The sequence below is a fragment of the Aulonocara sp. 'chitande type north' Nkhata Bay genome, linkage group LG6, assembly GCF_057382095.1.
Source record: "Aulonocara sp. 'chitande type north' Nkhata Bay isolate Kocher_YH1m ecotype deep benthic linkage group LG6, A_spYH_male_GT1.1, whole genome shotgun sequence".
Taxonomy (NCBI): Eukaryota; Metazoa; Chordata; class Actinopteri; order Cichliformes; family Cichlidae; genus Aulonocara; species Aulonocara sp. 'chitande type north' Nkhata Bay.
In genome coordinates, this window is record NC_141349.1 from 44,553,823 (window position 1) to 44,576,591 (window position 22,769).

Sequence of the window (22,769 nt, forward strand, 5' to 3'; positions counted from 1 at the left end):
AATAAATCTACACTTTAGGACTCGGGGGTAAAGGATCAATAACAATTTAAAATTTACAGTTTGATGATTTAAAGTCTCACACACAACCTGTCGAAAGGGGCGGGGCCAGCTGCTTCCAAATAGAGCACATTTCATTCATAATGTTGTAAATCCAAGCCCATCATGTATTCATGATTTGAATCCTGGGTTGTGTGAAATCCCAGAAATAAACCTTAGACAAAGTGAATCTGTGAACTGTGTGTTAGGTTATGTTGTGCTGATCCTCGGGTTGCGGGACTTGTGTTCATACTGGAGGGCAAAATGAAAACCAAGATGGACAAAAACAGTTCAAAGCCATCAGGAGGAGAAACGAGCAAAAGATGCAGGTAAGCAGATGTGTCACTGAATAATGGCAGGTCATGCTGAAACAATCAGAGTCAGAATACTTTATTAATCCCTGAGGAAATAATGTGGGTTACAGTTGCTCCAAGAAGAAATGGTAAAAATAGCAACAGTAACAGACTAATCTTTGAAAAATATAACATTTCTTATCACCTCTATGCCGATGATATACAGATTTATTTTCAATTAGATGATGACGACATTGCTCCTTCGTTGCACTGCTTCCTCGAGTGCATGAGAGAAGTCAGAGAATGGCTTTCAGGCAACTCCCTTATCCTGAATGAAAAGAAAACGGAGATTGTGGTGTTTGGCAACCATATCCCTAGGGGCCTATCAGCTGATACCTTTGGTTCCTTTGCCACTTCTTTCTCTGACTCAGTTAGTGACCTAGGGGTTCTGCTGGACAGGTCTTTCAAATTTAACAAACAAGTGTCTTCAGTAATCAAATCTAGCTTCTACCAACTGCGCCTTATTGCCAAGGCTAAGCACTATGTCCCTCATAAAGATCTTGAAAAGCTCATTCATGCTTTTGTGACTTCTCGATTGGATTACTGTAACTCCCTCTACTTTGGTCTTCACTCCGCTCTCCTTCACGGACTTCAGCTTGTCCAGGATGCTGCGGCTCGCCTCCTGACTGGCACTAGAAAGCATGCCTCTATCACCTCAGTTCTTATTGAGTTGCATTGGCTACCCATAAAATATCGCATTGAATTTAAAATATTGTTGCTCACCTTTAAAATTATAAATAATTCAGCCCCTCGTTATCTTGTCGATCTTCTTAGTCTATATGTCCCTGGGCGAGCCCTCAGGTCTTCAGCCCAATCACTCCTGGCTCAGCCTAGATCTAGACTTAAATCGAGGGGTGACCGTGCTTTTGCCCTGGTTGCACCGAATCTGTGGAACAACCTTCCCATCGCTATCCGTGCGTCAGACTCCGTTTTATCTTTTAAATCCTGTTTAAAAACTCATTTATTCTACATAGCTTTTCCATCTAGTTAGCGTCCCTGTTTTATATTTGGTTCCATTTCTTATTTATGTACTTTATCTTTTAGCTATATCTGTTCTTAGTAACTTTGTTCTTATATTCCCTTTTATTGTTGTATAATTAGTGTCCTTAACCTGATGACATATGTGGTACTTTGTTAATAGTCTTTTATTTATTGTCTTAATTTTCCTTTTTATCGTAAAGCACTTTGGTGTACCACTGGTCTTTTAAATGTGCTATACAAATAAAGTTGTATTGTAAACTCTGAACAATACATTATGTTACAGATGTTAATATTAATTAGTCAGTGTCAATTGTTGATTCGTCCTGTTCTCATTGTATGAAGAATTATGATGGCTGTTTGCATACAATGCACTCTCTCTCTCTTCATATGTGTGTGTTTCTCTGGTGAATTCCGACAACAGCTTTATGTTAATGTACAATCCTTAATATGTTTTATGTGTGTGTGTGTGTGTGTGTGTGTGTGTGTGTATGTTGGGGGGGGGGGGGGGGGGTTCAGTCTTCCAGAGGGAGTGTTCGCCCGGGGCGCCAAACAGGCTAGGACCACCACTGCCCAGAGCAAACAATATTGTTTGACTGATGGCCGTTAATATAAAGACTTCGGACTTTACGTTTCCCAATTTTTGCTTTAAGTTATTTTGTTATTTACATAATAATGTAAATAACCTGTGGGCTCAAAATGTGGTCATAAATATTTTGTACTTGTAAATCAGTTTTGTGTGTGTAAAAAGAATTTGTGTGTGGACTTAGCAAAAAAACCCTGCAAGTTACAAGTACGAATTTTGACCCTATTTTTCTTCCTATCATCTGATTGGTCAATGTCATGTCAATCACAAATGTAACAATCCAATCAGAGAACAGATGGGTTTGGCTGTCGAGGGGCGCTTTTTTGAACTGCAGGTCTTTGAAGGGAATAAATGCCCTTTTACATGCCAACCCAGCGTTTTCCTTCATCACCACAAAGGAAAACAGTCTGAGGTCGTCCGAGTTTGGTGATTTTTATGTCACAGGTCTACGTGTTTAATACAGGGACTTCCACAGCCTTTTCAACAGCGCTGTGGACCGCGGGGGGCGGGCAGTGTTTTGAAATGACAGTCTTCATTACAAAGCTTTCTGGTTATGAATTAGCATACATGTTTTTATTGAACATTTGAAGAACCAGCAAAAAAAAACAGAACAGAACACACAAATTCTTTTTGCACATACAAAACTGATTTACAAGTACAAAATATTTATGACCACATTTTGAGCGCATAGGAGTAGTCGAACGCAGATCCACTGAGCGCTCCACACAGACAGCATCGTCAGAAGGAAAGTTGATCAAATAAATTACAAGGGTTCAAGGTTCAAGGTTCTTTATTTGTCACATGCATAGTTATACAAGTATAACACACAGTGAAATGTAGCCTGACAAATGTTGTATTGTTCGATACATATGCGTACCGAACCGAAAGCACTGTATCGAACGGTTCAATATCAATACGAATATCGTTGCACCCCTACTAAATATGAAATTAATTTTTTTGTGTTTTTAATAATACAAAATCATAATGTCCTGTTAGTACGGCATGCTGGCCTCAGAGCAAACCAGGCTGACCCACGCACACTCGGACCTCCATCATAACACAAATGACGATATCCAGAACACCGCCTTCCAGCCTGCACGCGCTGCTACATCAGAACTAAAAAACAGGCCGTGTGGAGCCAGCAGGTGAAAGAATCCGAACAGCGTCAAATTTAAATCTTCATTCACGTCTTTGGGTCGAGGCTCGTCTCTGTGCATGATGCACGCGCCAGCACAGGAGGACGCGCTCTGAAGTCAAACGCTCATTAGAGGAAGCTACGTCATCAAGGGGAACACTAGGACAACGTCAGGAGTAAAAACCATGCAGGTGATGATTAAACAAATGCATAAACTTTGGATGAAGAGTGAAGCTGGTAAAGAACTTCATCAGAGGATCAGAGGAGCAGATTTCAATCTCCGGAGTCGGCCGAGCTCGGTGCTCCTCACAGGATGAAGGGAATGATGGCTTTCCTGGAGCGAGGGTAGTCCTCGAACCTCTGCTGGTAGTTTCTGCAGAAAGCACAGTTTCATTTCAGAGGAGAGAACTTCTCATGATGGTGTTTGGGTTTAACAGCCAGAAACACAAAGTGAAGCCTTTAAATGGAAACTGTGCAGCATTTTTATCAGCGTTGTGTGAAACATGCTGACGCTGTGCTCTACAGCACACGCCTCAGTACCTTTACGAAGCCCCCCGTGCAGGACTGACCTGGCACTCAAGTATTTCTGGACCCCAAAGACTTTTTAACGAGAGCCAAAGAAACTCAGGGACTTTGTTTCTGAGCACTTCGCTTAGCCGGACACTCGGAATGGTCAGAAATGTGTTTCCTGTTGGAGGACCAGCTGTCTTAATGATCACACTCTCCCAGTCGCATCAGCAGCGGCAAAGCCTCGTCAGAGGCTCGTTACCTGTGGTGCATGCAGGCTCGGGGCCCGATGGAGCAGATGGTGAAGAAGGTGAAGGCGAAGGCTGGCAAAGACCAGACAGCTACAGCGTATCCACACCACTCCACGATCTCCCCGAAGAAGTTTGCCCCAGACACAAACTCGAACATGCCCCCTGAAACACAGAGACAGCAGCGGCTTAACGAGAGGCAGCAGCCTCTAACGGCGAGGAGGTCTGCTCACGAGGAGGACGCGACGTACCATGGGGGACTCTGTAGATAACCTCTCCAGGTTTCCTCAGCCCACGCAGGATGTAGTCACTGTGGATGTTGATGATCATACCGAGTGCAAACACAACAATACCTTCAGACACAGACAGAGTTCATCAGGTGCGCCTGTACAGCTTCACAAAACAGGTAAAATCACCTGGTCTAAAGCCCCACCCACACATCACTTTGTAGCTGACAGCTTGGCACTTTGGGCTTGGTTTCCTGGGTGACCAGGGCCCTATTTCAGGAAGCCGGTTTAGAAAACTCAGAGTGAAAAACGATACTCAGGGTTGAGTAACCCCGAACTGTCCAACTCGGAATATTCGGTTTCAGAAAGGCTGATAACAATTAGTTCAGTCAACGCGGAGTTGCTTTAACCCCAAGTTAAGCGCGCGCACGAGGATACATAAAGCCCTGATTAGTGGAGCACAGATTAAGCGAGTCACCATGGAGACGGAGGGAAAGAAGGCGCGGTCAATGTATTTTACAGCGCTTGAGGCCGAAATTCTGATGGCAGCATATGCCGATAACATGCAAATTCCGCGGAAAAAAGTAACACAGCCTCAGCTGCAAAAGAAAGGGAGCATGCATGGCAAAACATAGCCGACAGAGTCAATGCGTGAGTGTTAATATAAACATTGATCTAGGGATTTCCACCCATTTAACACGTTATTTTATTATATTTTATTTTGTATTTTATACATTTGATTTTGTGATGTGATGTGAGCGCAGGTGCAACCCAACAGGCCCCCAACGTTCCTGGCAGCAAGTAAAAATGAAATATAAAAATATAGTCCAAACAGGTAAGGTGTAATTGTGCTTGGTCTGTTTGTCCTATATAAATCAATTGCAGTTAGAGGCTACATTAATTTCCCCTCTGTAAGCACTTATTGAAATTATCTGAGCACATTACAAGTACATATTTGCTTACTCTGTATGCTCAAATGTGACCCGTTATAGCCAACAGAAAAAAAGCGGAGGCCCGAAAAACAGGTGGGGGTCCTCCAACACCACCACTCACAGAGGCTGAGCAGTTGGCTTCCACATTTGTGATAATGTTGGCAGCATCACATATGATCTTCACAGTGCAGAGAACACAAATTAGCATCCATTACTATAATGAAATAATTTGTTAGTTTGAAATGCTACAGGGAACTATGTACCTGCACATTAATGCTGTGGAAAGACTTCCTGTTCACATAGTCTCCTTCATTTACTGAAGGAGCAATGATTGGAATGTGAGTGCCATCTGTACAGCCAATCACGCCTGGGAACCGTGAGAATAAATGTAAAATTTAAGTAGTAGTTCAAGTATCACCACATCATGAATTAAGTTTTGTTCATCCTGATACCTGCAATTTTGTGGCATCCCTCTTTGATAAATCTTGTGGGTCTATGACCGGGGAACACCACAAACGAGTACAGGAGACGTTTCAGTGCAACTGCCCGACAGACGGTAGCCTTGGAAACGTGCTCAGCGTCACCAATATTATACAGAAAGCTCCCGTTTGCAAAAAACCGAAGTGCGATACAAATAATATGTACAGAACTGAGAGGATGTCCGCGATGTGTCACATGAGCAATATTAGGCCTGAGGATGTTATTCAAATAAATTATAGATTGTGCTGAAAAACGGTAACGTTCACACAGGAAATCATCAGGAAATGATAAAATGTCCAAACGCGCTCTGATCACTCTCTCCCGGCGGAGAGCTCTGCGGAGAATTTGGGCTTCAACATCTACTGGCTCTTCAAGGAAGGGACACGCCATGTCTGACACTTCCTACAGTCAGGTTTCCGACAAAGAGGCGGAGAAAGTCAGGGTTAGTTGTAGTAAACCTGCTAGGGGGCAGGTTAGCTTCACGGAGTGTGTCGTCATAGTAACTCACTCAGAATTAATCTAAACTCGCTTTGTGAAACCGAAAACCCAGAGTTTTCGTTAACTCAGGGTATACTTACTCAGAGCTTGCACTAAACCGGCTTCCTGAAATAGGGCCCAGGTAGCCTTTCGCTGAGGTTTACCTGCATAAACTTACATGTTCATACGAGCTGCTGTCTTCTTTGAGGCCTGGTGTACGTCACCCGATTCCTTTTTTCTTACGTTGAATCGTGTTGATGGCCCAACAACCAATAAGATTATTATTAGTGTCAGAGTTCTGTTCCCATGTGTAAGATTAGCCGAACTAAACTTATAAAGACGTGATTATGAGTGGGCTAAATTTAGCTTGTCTGCCAACGGTCCAGGACCCTGAATCCAGACTGCAGACTGTAATGCAGGTTCTGTGTGTGGTCTCCATGAAGCCGCAGAGCATCATGGAGACCACACACAGAACCAGAACACAGAACCAGAACACAGAACCAACCAGCCAGATGCTGAAGCCGAGTTGGCTTTCCTGTCGTAGTTTTATCCCAGTGTGGAAAACAGAAGACTTTTAAAGGTAAAAGTCAGCAGATGTTTGAATCAGCAATCATATACGTGGTGACCCTGACATGACCTCTCTGTGTGGAGGCGTGGTGGTGGAGGACTTCACTGCATCTTCCTCCTACGACTGCTGCCTTCTTGATGTAATGATAACGGATGATGGTGATTGGTCAGTGTGGTCTGGATTAAAGACCAAAGTCACTACGGGACGTCCAGCTACGACTCCCATCATGCCCTTCACTGACCCACACCAATCAAAGCCTCGCTGTTAAACATTCCTCTTTAAGGAAAAACCCACCAAGGACTGTGGGTAATGTAGTTTTTACAGCCTCGAAACGAAATCTTCAGGACAATGGTGGCGAGGCCTCATGGTGGCTGGTGGGTGTAGCTGTGACTCACCTGCAGTGAGGCGGGCGCGGGTCAGCCAGGTGTCCTCAAAGCGAGCGCAGTGTAGCAGGAAGTGGCCCTGCAGGAAACCGTTGAGCGAGCAGAAGATTACGGCGTAGACTATGATGATCAGCGGGATGGGTCGTCCTCTGGTCAGGAAGGCGTAGATTATGCTCCTGAGGGACAAACTCATGTTACCTTCTGTTTGAACTTCACCCCCCTTCAAAGTAAAAGTCTCCAGTGATCTGCAACGACCCCCCTTCCAGTTTGACATGGAGCTCCCACACACAACAACCTTAAGTGTCAGTGGGTTAGAAAACCCTCCTTCAGCATCTGTTTGTGTCCCAGATAGAGGAAACTCCGCCCACGGACAGGTCTGTGTGCTTACCTCAGGACTGTCTCCCTGATGTTTTTAAATAAACTCTAAAAAATGAAACAGATGCATTTTCCAAGAAGTGTTCAAACATCCACCCAGAATTCCCGGTTTCTCCACTCGTCATGCCATGATGACATAATTCAATGGCATTTTGTCAGAATCACTGAGGTGCACGCCTCAGTTATTAGTTATCAGCGAATGATTATCACTTTCAGAGTTACTGTTGTGATGTCACTACAGCTGTTAACAGAGCTGCTCTGTGCAGCGTTATGGCATAATAATTTTAAGGGAGAATAAAAAGTCGACACACATATCTCATTCCTGACGGAGGACTCTACCACTACACTTCTCCAGTCCATTCACAGAGTCGTTGCATGGCAAGACATGGATAGGAAGTGGGCGGAGCCTTTTACCGTCATTTTATTACGACGCAAAGTACAAACACCTGTGGACACACAATCCAACACCCCCACTTGTACACAGGTTGGGGAAAAACAATCCTCCGAAAAAAACATCTTACATTCCAAACACAAATACAGAGAATTTGTCTAACTTAGACTTTGAAACTGGTTTCGTCATCATATCTGCTACCATTGACTCAGTTGGACAGTAATCAATGAGCACTTTCCTTTCATGTACAGCTGACCTTATAAAATGATATTTCACATCAATGTGTTTACATCTTTGTCTGTTCACTGGATCTTTTGACAAAGCGATTGTTCCCTGATTGTCCTCCAATATCATAGGTGTTTCATACTCAAACTCATCAAGATCTTGAATCAAATAAGTCAAATACATACATTCCTGAATTGTTGCTGCTAATGCCATGTATTCGGCTTCACATGTTGATAGTGCTGTAGTTGTCTGCTTTTTGGTTTTCCATGATATCAAAGGACCATTTTCATTTAGGCTTACACAATAACCTGTCATACTGCGTCTATCAGAAACATCGGATGCCCAATCTGCATCACTGTATGCTTGTAGACCTAGTTTTCCACTTGAACGTTTCCTAAAACACAGTTCTTTTCCTCGACTACCTTTTAGATACCTCAGAACATGTTTCACTGCTGTCCAATCATCAACAGTTGGCGCATTGAAATGTTGTGACAGTTTGCTGACAACATAGCTTAAATCAGGTCGCGTACAATAGCTCAGATAAATAAGACATCCTACCGCTTCACGATATCTCCTCACATCTGGTAATGTCTCGAATTTATCAGAATGAGTCCATTTCTGTTCACAGGGTGTTAACCTTGGCTTACAGTTTTGCATGTTAAATCTCTTTAAAATGTTCTCAATATATATTTTCTGTGACATTTTGACACATTCTTTTTCTTGAATAAAATCTATTCCTAGAAAATGGTTAAGTTTCCCCAGATCTTTCATTTGGAATTTAGAAGAGAGCATTTCTTTCACGCCTGAAAGCACATTTTCATTGTTAGCTGCAATGAGTAAATCATCCACCCACACTATGATGATTACTTTTTCACTTTCAGTTTCTTTTGAATACACACAATGATCAGCAATAGTTTGTCTAAATCCACAACTGCTTAAATAGTCATGTAAGGTTTGGTTCCAGTTACGACCCGATTGCTTCAGCCCATAAAGTGATTTCTTTAGTCTGTACACCAGTTTATTAGTCTCACTTGATTCTGTCTCAAAACCTTCTGGTTGTTGTATATATATTTCTTCATTTATTGGTGCGTGTAGATAGGCGGTTTTTACATCCATCTGGTGAACCAACATATCATCCTGAACCACTTTCTGCATCAAAACTCTCACACTCGATAAGTTAGCAGTCGGTGAAAAAGTCTCCTCATAATCAACTCCTTTTGTTTGACTAAAACCTTTAGCCACAAATCGAGCTTTATATCTGTCTGATCCGTCTGAGTTCTTTTTAACGGCATAAACCCATTTACCCCCCACTGCTTTCTTACCCTCTGGTAAAGTGGTTAAAGTAAATGTGTCATTCTCCTTAAGGGATTGAATTTCTTCATTCATCGCTTTTTCCCATTCTTTTGACTCACTTGACACAATAGCTTCACTAAATGATGTGGGTATTTCACACAACAATCTGTAGCAATAATCAACACTAGTTTGCATCTGTTCATTTTCACACTCTTTCACATCCGTGATATAATCACTCAAATAATCAGGTCTCTTTCTGATTCTGGATGGATAACGTGTAGCTCCAGCATCTACTTTATCATCAGTTTTAACCTCGGACTCAGTTTGACTGCTTTCACTACCATCTGGAATATCCTCATCCTTCGTCTGTTTGGGTTCACCATCTTTTCTGGATTCATAAACCTCATCTTCATACATCTGATCACTCTGTGTTTGTTGATCCATTGTCGCGGGATTTAGTATTTTTATCAATCTGTGCTTTTCAACTTTCCCGGTTTTTGGGAAATAGATCAAATATGCTGGACTATTTTTGTCATATCCCAAGAAAACACCTTTGTCGCATCTTGGATCCAGCTTTCCCCTATTTTGTTTATAAGCATAGCACAATGATCCGAATTTTTTCATTCTAGAAAGATCAGGTCTTTTTCCAGTTAACATCTTATACGCTGTCTGACCTGTGCGTTTGTTAAAACATCGGTTCCGAATCACTCCCGCGGTTTGTACTGCATATGGCCATAAAGACTTTGGCAATTCGCTCTCAACTAACATGCATCTCGCCATGTCAAAAAGTGTACGCCAGTTCCTCTCTGCTGTTCCGTTTTGATGAGGCGAATATGGCGCCGAAGTTTCCTGCCTAATGCCGTGTCTACTTAATAAATCTCTGAACTGTCTGCTTGTAAATTCAGTTCCATTATCAGAACGAATGCACTTGATTTTCCCATATGACGCCACCTCTGCAATAAATCTTTCAGTTGCTTGAGTGGTATCACTTTTGTGTTTCAGATTATATACAAATGTTGCACCTGAATAATCATCAACAAACGACAAGACATACTTAAACCCTTCTTTAGAGTTTGGCGTAATCGGACCAGCTAAATCCGTATGTACCAACTCTAATGCTGCCCTGGCCTTTTCATCTGGTTCTCGGTTCCTAGTTTGAGTAAACTTCCCTTGTATACAGGCTTCACATTGCATATTTTTGTTGATTTTACCCTTAATTTCCATTCCATCAACGACATTTTGCAGATTTTGAACATCCTCATAATTACAGTGTCCTAGAATTTCATGCCACGTTTGCATATCAAAACATCCATTACATTTCTCTTCAAACTCTTGCACAGTGTTTATAAAGAACAGTCTCTCGTGTTCATATATAGGGAATTTTGTTCCATCAACATGTTTAAGAAAACTGTCCCCGTGTTTGAAAACCACAGTGGCTCCGTTACTAGTAGCTGCTTTTACTGACAAAATGTCCTGTGGAAACGATGGAATGTAGAGTGCTTGTTTCAATGTTACCTTGTGACTGCGTCCTTTACTGTCAATCATACTTATCTCAGCATCTCCTCGCCGCTTTGCAGCTCCTCTGCTCCGCCTTCCGTCAGCCAACTCTACACAATGAGCCTCGGGTCGAAATGTATCATCAAACGTCTTAAAACTCTCGATCTTCGTAAAGATATGTGACGTCGCTCCCGTATCCACCAGTAGCTGGTTATTCAGCATCTCTTGGCCGCCGTCCGGGACCCTCTGGGGTTCGGAGCCCGTCCTGAACGCGTAGTCCTTCTCCACAACCCCTCTCGCTTCATCCCGTCTTAGCTTCCTTCTACAGGTCGCATCTTTGTGTGTACTACTCCGGCAAAAACTGCACCATACTCTGGATCGGCACGTTCTTGCAGTGTGTCCCTTTAGTCCACATTTAAAACACACAATCTCATTATTCTTTGATCTTCGGTCATCTGCTCGCCATGAAGTAGAATCCTGGTCTAATTGCACTTTTGTCCTCATTACGTTGTCATCAGTTACAGCCGCACGCATTCTCTCGGTTTCTTCATAACTTCTGAGTTTTACTTTAAACTCTGAAAATGTGATTTTTGCTTCGCTCTGTGTAACGTGCACAATCAGGGGTTTAAACCTCTCTGGTAGACCTCTCATTATCATTGCGATCAGAAGTCCATCAGTTAATGACTCACCCGCATTTTTTAACGCTGTGATAATTGCTTCTGCTCGGATAATATAGTCCGTCACACTTTCATTCTTTTCATTTGTGAGAGAAGTAAGTTCGGTGTACAGACTTATGATCCTTGGCTTGCCCACTCTTGCATAATGACCTCTCAAAATTTTTAGGGCTTTCCGTCCGTCATCAACTGCATCTCTCATAACTAACGATAAACTTTTGTCATCCAGAAATTGTATCAACTCTGCATATGCTTCTGCATTTTTGTCATCATCTTCACCATCGGCTTCTTCATCACCCTCAGCCTTTAAAACCCCTGTGTGGCCCTGGGACCATAAATGGTCCCTTTAGGTTTTCAGTTACAAGCCATTTGCACTGTGTTGAATGGAATATAGCCAAATTCTCTAAAAAAAAGTTTGGCATAATTTCATTTCAAAATTCAAGTCTGACTTCCTTAAATTAGCTTCAGTGGCTAAGCTAACAATACACATCCTCTTAGAGCCCTGGGGACCATTTTTGGTCCCCATTGACTTCCATTATAAACGCTATTTTTCACTGCAGAATTATTACCGTTAATGTCTTGGTGATTACTCATGTCTCCGTCTCGTTTTGGTCTATGAGCCTTAGAGTTGTAATTTTTTTATTTGTCCACCGGGTGGCGCCCTTGCTCCACATTTGATCCCTGCTGGAAAACAGCGGGCTGCTTGGATAGACCTGCGGGAAACGAAGCCTCATTTCCGGCGTGCAGCAGCGGCTTCGCCCGCTGATCGGGCGGGACCATTTTTCGGTCCCTAGGACCGTTAGAGGGTGCTTTTTTTTTTTTTTTAGTCAACAGGAAATGACGTATTTGTTGTCACGTGGTATCGGACGTGTGGGCTGGAAAAAGCAGTCCCCGGTGATCGTGCCCCGGTGATCGTCGCGACTTACCCCGGCAACATGCACTTATTTCGGCCTAGAGGAGGAGCATTTGCCGCCTGGAGACCATTTTCTGGTCCTGAAAAAAAAAAAAAAAAGGCGATCGAAATGACTGTTCGTGCCAATCTTTAGTCCATCTAAAGGCCTAATTATAATAACAAAGAAATATTACTTCAAATGTTTTTTTTGGAAAATATTTAGTTTTTTGTTTTTTGGGGCTAAAAAACGGCGCTCATGTAATAAAACTGGGATTTAAAGGGTTAAAACAACGAAAATATAATTAAAACTTTATATGAATATTTCAGGGAGAAGTAGTTTTAAAAGACTGACCAATTTAAAGTGGAAAAAAATATGAATATATAATCTTTTTATTGCACTTTTGGGGCGGGACCATTTATGGTCCCCAGGGCTCGGAAGGGGTGCATTTTTAAAGGGCCACACAAGAGTTAAGATGACATCTTTCAAACCTTGTAGTCTGAGATGACCAAGGAACTTCGTTTCCCATATCTCATATTTCCTTTCATCTCCATCAAACTGCAAACGGGAATATCGACTGCCCGACTCTGCCGTGTGTCTGCTCATGATGCACAAAAACGCTTACTCACTCAATCGTGCCAAACTTTTAACACCTGCCGGTAACTTGCGGTTTCAGGAAACGCTGCCCTTCCTTTGGCAGTTACAGGATCTCTTTACTGCTGCTCTGGGCCCATAACCTGTTAGCAGAGCTGCTCTGTGCAGCGTTATGGCATAATAATTTTAAGGGAGAATAAAAAGTCGACACACATATCTCATTCCTGACGGAGGACTCTACCACTACACTTCTCCAGTCCATTCACAGAGTCGTTGCATGGTAAGACATGGATAGGAAGTGGGCGGAGCCTTTTACCGTCATTTTATTACGACGCAAAGTACAAACACCTGTGGACACACAATCCAACAACAGCAATGATCTTTTCCAGACGCGAGGTTAGCCGTGTCAGCAGGTCTCCTGCCTTCAACACTTATTCCTCCTGATTCAGTTCAATTCGATTTGATTACTGCCAATTGATAACAACAGTGGCCTCGAGGCGCTCTATATTGTAAGGTAAAGAATAACAAAGAACCAGGCTCAGGGAGGGGCGGGGCCATCTGCTGCGACCGGTTGGGGTGAGAGAAGGGAGACAGGATAAAGACATGCTGTGGAAGAGAGACAAAGATTAATAACAGATGTGATTCAATGCAGAGAGGTCTGTTAATACATAGTGAGTGAAGCAGAAACACCCAGTGCATCATGGGAATCCCCCAGCAGCCTAAACCTGTTGCTGCATAACCAGTTTTTCAGCATCACTCTGAAACAGGATATTTGTCATTTTTATCCTGGGAGAAGAAAGTCCTACATTATGGTTTCATGTGTGCACTGAAGGCCATATCCTGGTCAGAAACAGGTCTGAGGTCTAGCAGGACAAGCACAGAGATGAGTCCACTGTCAGAGGCCATAAGAAGATCATTTGTAACCTTCACTAAAGCTGTTTCTGTGCTGTGATGAGCTCTGAAACCTGACTGAAACTCTTCAAATAAGCCTCTGCAGATGATCTGTTAGCTGTTTGACAACTGCTCTTTCAAGGATGTTTGATATAAAGGAAGGTTGGAGGTTGGCCTATAATTAGCTAAGACTGCTGGGTCTAGAGATGCTTTTTGAGTAAAGGTTTAACTAGTAGATAATGAGCCCAGTAATACAGACTGTGGTGGTTATAGCAGGCTCCATTTACATGCCTCCGCTTCCAACAACTGTGGACTGTGAAATCACAGCAGTGACTCCTGAACCGGTCACCAAACTATGGGATGAATTTAACTGTCACAGGTGGACTTCCAGCTGGAAGAAGCGAGATGGCAGCAGAAGAACCAACTTACACTTAAATAAATCAGCCCACTTTAACTCTAGTTCGTACAAGTAGTTTAGTGCAGTAGTGCAATAGTAAACTTAATAAATTGGGCTTTGAAAATGCCTAAAGTGAAGACAAGGAAGACGCAAGCTGAGCTGTTTAACGAGGAAGATGACACTAGCCAAACCTCAGCTAGCATCGAAGCACCGGAGGATGAAGAGTTGCTAACCAGACACGGCCCGGGGGACCATGAGGTCCTGAAACAAAGAAGGCAGTACTCCGAGGCAAACAAAGTGTTAAAGGATAAGAAAATTCACTTCCAAGCTCCTTTCCAGCTAAACTCAGACTTTTCTATGATGGAATGATGTTGTACGGATCCATGGTGGAAGCGAGCTATCCGGTTGTTCAGTCTGACGTCACTAGCCGTGTCTGGGCCTAAACTCCGCTGCAGGTCCATATATCAAACGATCACTGTGGCATTACTGAGAGTTGAAAAACTGTCTAAAGTCTTTCATCTTTAATAAAATGATCAGCGTTCTGCTCTACCAGGTGTAACAATTGAGTTTAACATCCAGGCATCCATGAAAACGGAATTTATGACATTTAACGGAGTTAGAAGTTAGCAGGGAGTTAGCTCGCTAGCTTCTATCTAAATACAATATAGCATGTCCTGACTGCAGGGTTTTGGAAACAAATTCAAATGTACAGCTCTGTTATCACTTCCAACATAAATGAAGACAGAAAACTAAACAGCAGTGACGTTTGTAGGGTTACTGAAGTTTGGCTAGCTGGTATATAATGATGTGCTACGTGACCGCTAGCGACACAGCTATGTTAGCATAATATAAACAAGCTAACCTTTTTTCCACTCGATAAAAGTTACCGTGAGTGTTCTCAGTGGTCAGGAACAACTGTAATTGCATGGCAGGATGCTGTAAAAGGACCAAACTTCAGCCAGGAGAACAACTGAGATAATCCATCCACAATACGAGGTTAGTCATTCATATACTGCTGCATGGGCTGGGCTGTAGTTACATCCTAAGGTTTTAAAAACTGAGCTTAAATAAATGATTAGCGGTAATAAAAGCCGAGGGAGGTCAACGGTGATCACTGACTGTTTTAGGAGCTTTTTGAGATTAAATAGAAGAAAATACAAAACATTAAACATGTTAACAACACAAAAGCCATATTAAACACAGACTACTTTAGGCCCGGAAGTAGGATTCGTCGCGTCATCACTGAACAACCAGATAAAGATGTGCATCCTCCACGCGATCAGGCAAAAGTGGAATTTAACTATCGTCTGGATGTCTCCGTGTGTCTGGAAGCGGCTCACTGAGCATTCGTGAACATTTTAAGTTTTGTATGCAAAGTTTTAAACCCAGTATTTTAAAGTGTATGCTTCTCTGAGCTCGTCTGTTCATTGTTCTAAAAAATATAACGTTTTGAAATAAGATTGTTCTTTGTGTTAAACACTATAAAAACAAAACGAACTTCGTGGATAGCACGGCTGGATGTAACGATCCCTCCAATGATAAAGCACTTTGGAGAACATGTTTACAATAACTATTGAGACAATCCTGAACTCGATCCAACTGAAAGTCAAATGTTTCCCAACATGCTGGCACAGACTGCAGGGTGTGCCTGTCAGCAGCTCTGTTATAAGTAAGTGCACATGATATATTCACTGTCACTGGTAACAAAGAGTTTGTGTGGCTGAATGCAGCCCTGCAATGAGAGCGCGCTCCGCCTGACAGCCTGCTCCAACAATAATGGAAACCTTTCTGTGATCACCTCAGAGATTTCTTCTGTTTGTCCGGTTTAGGGTGACGTTACAGCCAGGAGGCTCTATTACAGTTTTTCTCGATTGCTTAAACACTATAACCAGGCTTTTAAACTAAAATTTCAAAACCGTAACGCTATTTTTCAAAAAGCTCACCCATTTCCCTGAACTATAAACACTATTCCCTGCTTTGACACATGAGTCAAATTTGGTGAACTGTTACTGCAAAACTCTACACACAAATCCCTACATTTTTCAGTGCTTACACCATGTAGTCATTTAGAAAGCACTAGCATTCAATAATGTTAACTTAAGTCAGCATAGCTTGAGCTCAATTAGCACACAATTAACCAGGTGGAAACACTAGGAGTCAAAATTTATCACACACCAATCAGAACCTTCGATGGATAGATAAAAGGGCCAAAGTCAGCTCATTCAGGTTTGAAACAATGGATCCAAAGAGATGCAAAGGAAGAGGACGTGGTGGAGAAAGAGGACGTGTTGAAGGAGGAGGACGTGGTGGAGGAAGAGGACATGGTGAAAGAGGAGGACGTGGTGAAAGAGGAGGACGTGGTGGAAGAGGAGGACGAGGTGGTCTAGGACAACAGGAAGGTGGTGGAGGAGGAGGGAGAGGTGGAGGAGGAGGAGGACGTGGTGAAGGAGGTGGAGGTGGAGAACGACGGCGACAAGGAAGGGGAAGAGCAAGGGCAAGAAGACAGTCAGTCTCGGATGAAATTCGAGCCACTTTAGTTGACCATGTCCTTGTCCATGGGATGACTATGAGGGAGGCTGGGCAACGAGTACAACCAAATTTGAGTCGCTTCACTGTTGCCTCCATCATCAGAACCTTCAGGGAGGAAAACAGGTAGGTGTACTTGCAGTAAGACTGCTTTGTACAGTAACGTTTAAGTTACTGAACTTATGTGTCTTGAGTTTCAGTATGTTTCCATTATTTTCCTGTAAAAAGAATGTGTGACAATTACAGTAATGAGTGCTTCTATTTTTGTAGGACACAGAGACGACCACCTGGTGGAGGCAGGTTAAGGCTTTTGTTGGAGGGGCAAGAGAGGGAACTTGTAAACATGGTAATTGCAAATAATGTAATCCGCCTGCAAGAGATTCAAAGGAGAGTGATTGAGGATGATCATCTTTTTCGAGGCATAAATGCCATCAGCCTCTCCACAATTGACCGCATCCTCCGAAAGAATCAATTCCGGATGAAACAGGCATACCGAGTCCCTTTCGAACGAAACTCTGACAGAGTGAAAAACCAACGTGTGGAATATGTTCAGGTATGAGTTTTGATACTGTATAAAGTATTGTGTACCATCACAGCATGGCAGTTTATGCTGCCATTTCAGCACTCTTGAACTGTGGTTCAGGGTACCGACTGACTCTACTGTGTTATGTGTTTTGCAGAGAATCTTTGAGATTGAAGGACGGCCTGTTCCCCATGAAATAATCTTTGTGGATGAGGCAGGTTTTAACCTGACCAAAAGAAGGAAAAGGGGGAGGAACATAATTGGCCATCGGGCTATTGTAAATGTCCCTGGTCAGCGTGGGGGGAATGTCACTATGTGCGCAGCCATCAGCCAACGAGGGGTACTCCACCGCCATGCCGTACTAGGACCCTATAACACTATGCTTCTCCTTGCTTTTCTTGATGGTTTAAGACAACATATGTTCCAGCTGGACTACAGGGAACCAGCACAGCCAGAGCAGCCTCACTACGTTGTTGTGTGGGATAACGTCAGCTTCCATCGCGCTGCTCTGGTTCGTGACTGGTTTACCAATAACCCAAGGTTTTCTAATATCTTTCTGCCTGCATACTCTCCCTTTCTAAACCCGATAGAGGAGTTATTTTCGGCATGGCGGTGGAAAGTGTATGACCGAGAACCTTATGTCCGTGTTCACCTCCTTCAGGCCATGGAAGAAGCCTGCCTAGACATATCAGTAGATGCATGCCAGGGGTGGATCAGGCATGCAAGAGGATTTTACCCCCGCTGCCTGGCTAGGGCCAATATAGCCTGTGATGTGGATGAGATTCTCTGGCCTGACCCAGACCAAAGACAAGATGCTGAGGTGGAATAATGTTTTTTGGTGTGTGTTGTACTGTATAGTACATGAATAAAAATGTGCCACTGTACATACATTGGTTGCGTCTTTTGTGTTTATCATGTGAAAAGGTTTTTGAAGGGGAGAACCATAAGCAACCTAATTGTTTTGGAACTATTGTTTTGAATTAATTGTACCAGTGTGCAAAACTCTGTTGTAGTGTGTGTGTTTTTGAGGGCTTGTGTTTGATGTCTGAGGGCAAAGTTTGGTTTTTCAGCAAGAGTGAATAGTTTTGAGTGTAGAGCTTTATTTTGACCTGAAAATAGGATATTTGGGAAATTGAGTGAGATGTTATGGATTTGTGTTTACTGTTGTGAGAATATGAGGCATAGTTTCAAGAAATGTGTTTTAGCAATCGAGAAAAACTGTAAAGGTTCCAGGAGAGAACAGCGCAGTAGCGCAGGTGTTTAACTGAGGTTAGGGTTTAATGGAAACTCATTATTTATGCTGGTGACAGTTTTGATCATAGTTTATAATATGGGAAATGGTAACATGGCTCAATCGCCCATCCATCCACTCATTTTCTTCCACTTATGGAAGCCCCCATGGCCGGGTTATGGGAACAGCAGCTTAAGTAAGGATGCCCAAACCCCCCTCTCCAGTTTATCCAGGGGAACCCTGAGGCGTTCCAAGGCCACCCCGGGGCCTCCTTCGGATACGCTGAAACACCCAGGAGGCATCCTTGTCAGATGCCCAAACCACCTCAACTGACACCTTTAGATGTGGAGGAGTAGTGGCTCTGAGCTCCTCTCGGATCGCCGAGCTCCTCAGCCTCTCTCTAAGGGAGAGGCCATCCACCTTGTGGAGAAAGCTCATTTCTGCAGCTTGTGCCGTTTGTGATCAAGCTCATGATGAAGGTGAAGGTCTGTAGTTGTTGTCACCTTCGAGGAAGAGTAGTTCAGCTCTTTACCTTCTCGAGCTACTCCAGGGTGCATGGGAATTTGCCCCACCAGTCTACATGTGTTTTGAGGACTTGAAGAAGGCATTCAATCGTGTCCCTTGGAGTGTCTTGTGGGAGGTTCTTCAGGAGGTGCTTTAAAGCTCTCAGTTTACCAGTCGGTCTACGCCCCTACCCTCACCTATGGTCACGAGCTGTGGGTAGTGACCGAAAGAATAAGATCGTGGATCAGGCAAAATGAGCATCCTCCGAAGGGTGGCTGGCATCTCCCTTAGAGACAAGGTGAGAACTTTAGCCATCCGGGAGGGGCTCAGAGTAGAGCTGCTGCTCCTCCCATCAAAAGGAGCCAGCTGAGGTGGTTTGAGCGTGTCCAACTGGGAGGAGGCTCCAGGGCAGACCCAGGCCATGCTGGAGAGATTATCTCTCGGCTGGCCTGCTGTAAAGGCTGGAGGAGGTGGCCGGGAGAGGGAGGGCTGGGCTTTCTGCGTGTTTTAAATTGATGACTTTGTTTTGTCGCTGTTGTTGGGCTCTCTCTGCTATCCTTTTCTTTTGATTTACTTGTAGTTTTGTTTTAGTTAGTCCACCCAGACGTGCGCCACCGTGAACGAGTGGGAGGGAGTCTTGTGAGGGTGGACTAACTTCTTTATTTATTTGTTTTTATGTTTGTTTGTTTATTTGTTTGTGCCACATCCCTCTACAAAACGTACAGTTATTTCTTTTGGATATCTCATTTTATATCTTCAACTATAAATACATAAAATATACATAAAATTCATTGACATGGAATTTTATTGTTGACGCTCCATATACTAATACCACATAAATGTGTTCTTATAACTGCAGGAGGACAGGAAGCTATGTGGGCATATCGCCTGTATCGTCTGCCAAGACTGCCCTCATTACTAAGAAGAAGAAAGCAGAAACAGATTTTAAGAAGGTGAGTTTTCCTTCCATGACGGCGCCGCTGCCGTGCACGCGCTCCTGGGAGCGGTGGCGTTAGTGACGTTAGTGCGTCGCGTCCATACCATGTAGTACTGTTATATGAATCGTAAGACCATACAGTAATGTTTATAATAATGTGTGTACATTATGTCACAATAATTTCCTACTTGCACACTTGCACCTACTTAAATACTACTAGTGCTTTAATTTGATTATTTTTAAAGTCATGTGTTTTCTGTGTCAGTCTTTTAATTTGACACAAGGGGAGACGACAGGATGATCTTCACAGGTGGGCAGACTTGAGCAGGTGTCGTACTGGATCCTAGAACAAGAAACATCCAAAGAAGAGCTGTGAACGTCCTTCAAGACACCTGGAGATCTGTTCCTGCAGATGCTCACAGAGCTGCTCAGACTGAGCTGGAGGACAGAGTTCACACGGCCGTCCTTCAGCCGCGTCTGTCATCCAGGGAAGTGTGCTTATTTATTTTTTATATTGCATGTTTTGGTTATATCTTGTGGAGTGTTTTATTTATACTGCATGTTTTGGTTGCATCTGTCAATTTGGGCAGGAGGATACAGCGCCAGCAACCAGGGACGCGGAGCGAGCGGTCCGACTGCTGCAGCAACAGGAGGCCAGATTACGCACTGCGGGAGATTAGAGGCGGCGGACGGGCCGGTGCCGATATATTGGTGGTCACAAAGAAGCGGCGGGCAGAGTTAAGAGCTGTGCCCACCCGGGGTAAGTCTTTTGACTTGTCCCCTTTTAATGAATGAAAGCTGCCTAAAAGAGTAGTGACTGCCGCTACCTCCCTTTCTTTAGTACACCGGGGCGCAGAACGCGGGGAGGAAGGCGAGGACGCCGCCGGGTTTCCCTCCTGCACCGCTTCACGGGATTTTTAATTCTTAGTGACTCTTAGTACGGTGTGTTTACACCGAACGCGATGGATGCGAATAGAGCGTCAGGTTTACATGTAAAGTCAATGGAAAGGCGCGATGACGCGCGATTGCGGGTCCCGTGAAAATTCGGAAGCAGATTTGCGTCGCGAAAACGCCAAAACGCGTGAAACGCGCGTGAGTGTAGGGCGTCTGGCGCGTTTGACGCACGAATAAAACCACGCGCGTCAGTTTTTGTGTTGCATTTTGTGCATACGCGGGTTACGCGTCTACCGCTCGAGTTGGAAAAATCTGAACTCCAGCGTCAAATTGCGCCGCGACAACCAATCAGGAGCCTGGTGACGTGGCTGTGGCCTAGGTCAAAGGGGCAGGTCCAGCCAAAGCCCTTCATTCTTCAATGGAGGGAAGGCTAATCAATGCGGTAGAAAACAACTCGGAGCTGTACGACACCAGCTGCTTTCTGTACCGAGACAGGAATAAAAAGGACCGAGCTTGGAGGAGATATGTGAAGAGATCGGGCAACCTGGTAAGTTCATTCATTTCTCTTTTGAAAGTTTTCACTGACCCGGGGAAGCCGCACAAAAGCTAGCAAGCCACCGCTATTTTCCCACTGACGTACAAATACCGTTCTGCTTTTATGCATGTTGTCATTTAGGAATATATTTTATTGTTTATTAATAAACAGCACACAGTGGTCCCGCTGTTCATCCGTCACTGCTTTGCTTTTTCGCTGATTTTTTATTGCACAGTACAGCATTGCATTCTGCAGCCTGATTGACAAATCTCCTGCGCTTGCCAAATTTATCATGTTTGGTTTTGATAACCATCGCGTCCAATAGAAAAAACAGCACAAAAACACCCATAACTATGAGCCTCATTCGGAAATAGACACCTGCACCGTGAGGGAAAAAGGCGCACGAAAGTGGCGGGCAGATGAAGACAAACGGCGGCATAATAATACTTTTACGTTTTGCAATCTACAAAGGTTTGCACTTTGAGAACCAATTGTGAGAACTGTGACCAATGTTCATGTGTGTGTGTGGAAAAAAGTGTATAAAGTGCGTGGCCAGGGGCTAGTTATTCTGAGAACCCCTGCTGCAATAAATGAGGGACCACTGTCTACTCTATGATTATTATATCCAACCTGGTAACATTTAATACTGTATTGATAGAACGAACTGATGCTGCAGCAGAGCATCCCCTGTTGCTTCTCCTGGCTCCCCAGTCCCTGAGCTCCTGCTGCTGCACCCACAGGTATGTACAGCAAGCACTGATACCTTTTTAGTCGGTGGGATTGCCTTGTGATCACCTTTACTAAATATCTACAACCAATCTGATTATATCCTGTTTTTGGTTTGTTTTTTTTCTCAATGTTGAAATTAAAATCTAGTAGCAGCCTTCTCATTTCTTTGTGTTTTGTGCTGTTTTACAGGCCCACAGGGGAGGACGGCTCCGAGGCAGATGAGGGACGGGTCCCAGGACGGTCCATCGGCGGTGGAGCTGGCCACCCTGGTGTCCCTGAAGAGGCCACACCAGTCTCCAATGGAGCATTTCCTCCTCAGCCTTGTTCCTGCTCTGGAGAGCAGCTGGTCCTTTTTATTCCTGTCTCTCTGTAAATTCTTATATTTTATATATTTATGTTTAATGTTTTTCTGTTTGAGAATTTTAATATTATTTCAAATAAATGTTTATAATGACTAATGTCTACTAGTTCTACTACACAGCAAATGTTGGCACACAACTTGACACATGTAGAATTTATTTCATATTAAACTAATGACAAAATATACTGATACAGTGGGATGCAGAAGTTTGGGCAACCTTGTTAATAGACATTATTTTCCTGTATAAATCGTTGTTACAATAAAAAATGTCAGTTAAATATCATACAGGAGACACACACAGTGATATTTGAGAAGTGAAAAGAAGTTTACTGGATTTAAGATAAGATAGAACTTTATTAATCCCTCGGGTGGGTTCCTCTGGGAAATTCGAC

At 43.5% G+C, this 22,769-nt stretch overlaps 2 protein-coding genes and 1 long non-coding RNA gene across 3 annotated transcripts in view; 2 read left to right on the forward strand and 1 right to left on the reverse strand.

Moving 5' to 3' along the window:
* The first annotated feature begins 30 nt into the window (after nt 1–30).
* On the forward strand, nt 31–22,474 carry LOC147328680 (uncharacterized). Its single transcript, XR_015129986.1, has 5 exons — nt 31–365; nt 19,781–19,874; nt 20,124–20,618; nt 21,946–22,027; nt 22,206–22,474. It is a non-coding gene; the product is annotated as an uncharacterized LOC147328680 (long non-coding RNA).
* Nucleotides 2,507–22,769, reverse strand: part of srd5a2a (steroid-5-alpha-reductase, alpha polypeptide 2a) — a 53,300-nt gene continuing 33,037 nt past the window's right edge. Inside the window, exons 2-5 of the mRNA XM_086297242.1 lie at nt 6,923–7,086; nt 4,095–4,196; nt 3,858–4,008; nt 2,507–3,461 (exon numbers count right to left, since the gene is read on the reverse strand). Of these exons, the coding sequence (XP_086153368.1) occupies nt 3,395–3,461; nt 3,858–4,008; nt 4,095–4,196; nt 6,923–7,086 (484 nt within the window). The 3' untranslated portion in view covers nt 2,507–3,394. The remainder of the gene's footprint in view (nt 3,462–3,857; nt 4,009–4,094; nt 4,197–6,922; nt 7,087–22,769) is intronic.
* LOC147328682 (uncharacterized) lies at nt 16,017–18,278 on the forward strand. The gene is made up of 3 exons (XM_086297725.1): nt 16,017–16,789; nt 16,934–17,216; nt 17,344–18,278. The coding sequence occupies exons 1-3, from the start codon at nt 16,374–16,376 to the stop codon at nt 18,013–18,015; spliced, it is 1,371 nt and encodes a 456-aa protein (XP_086153851.1). The 5' UTR covers nt 16,017–16,373; the 3' UTR covers nt 18,016–18,278.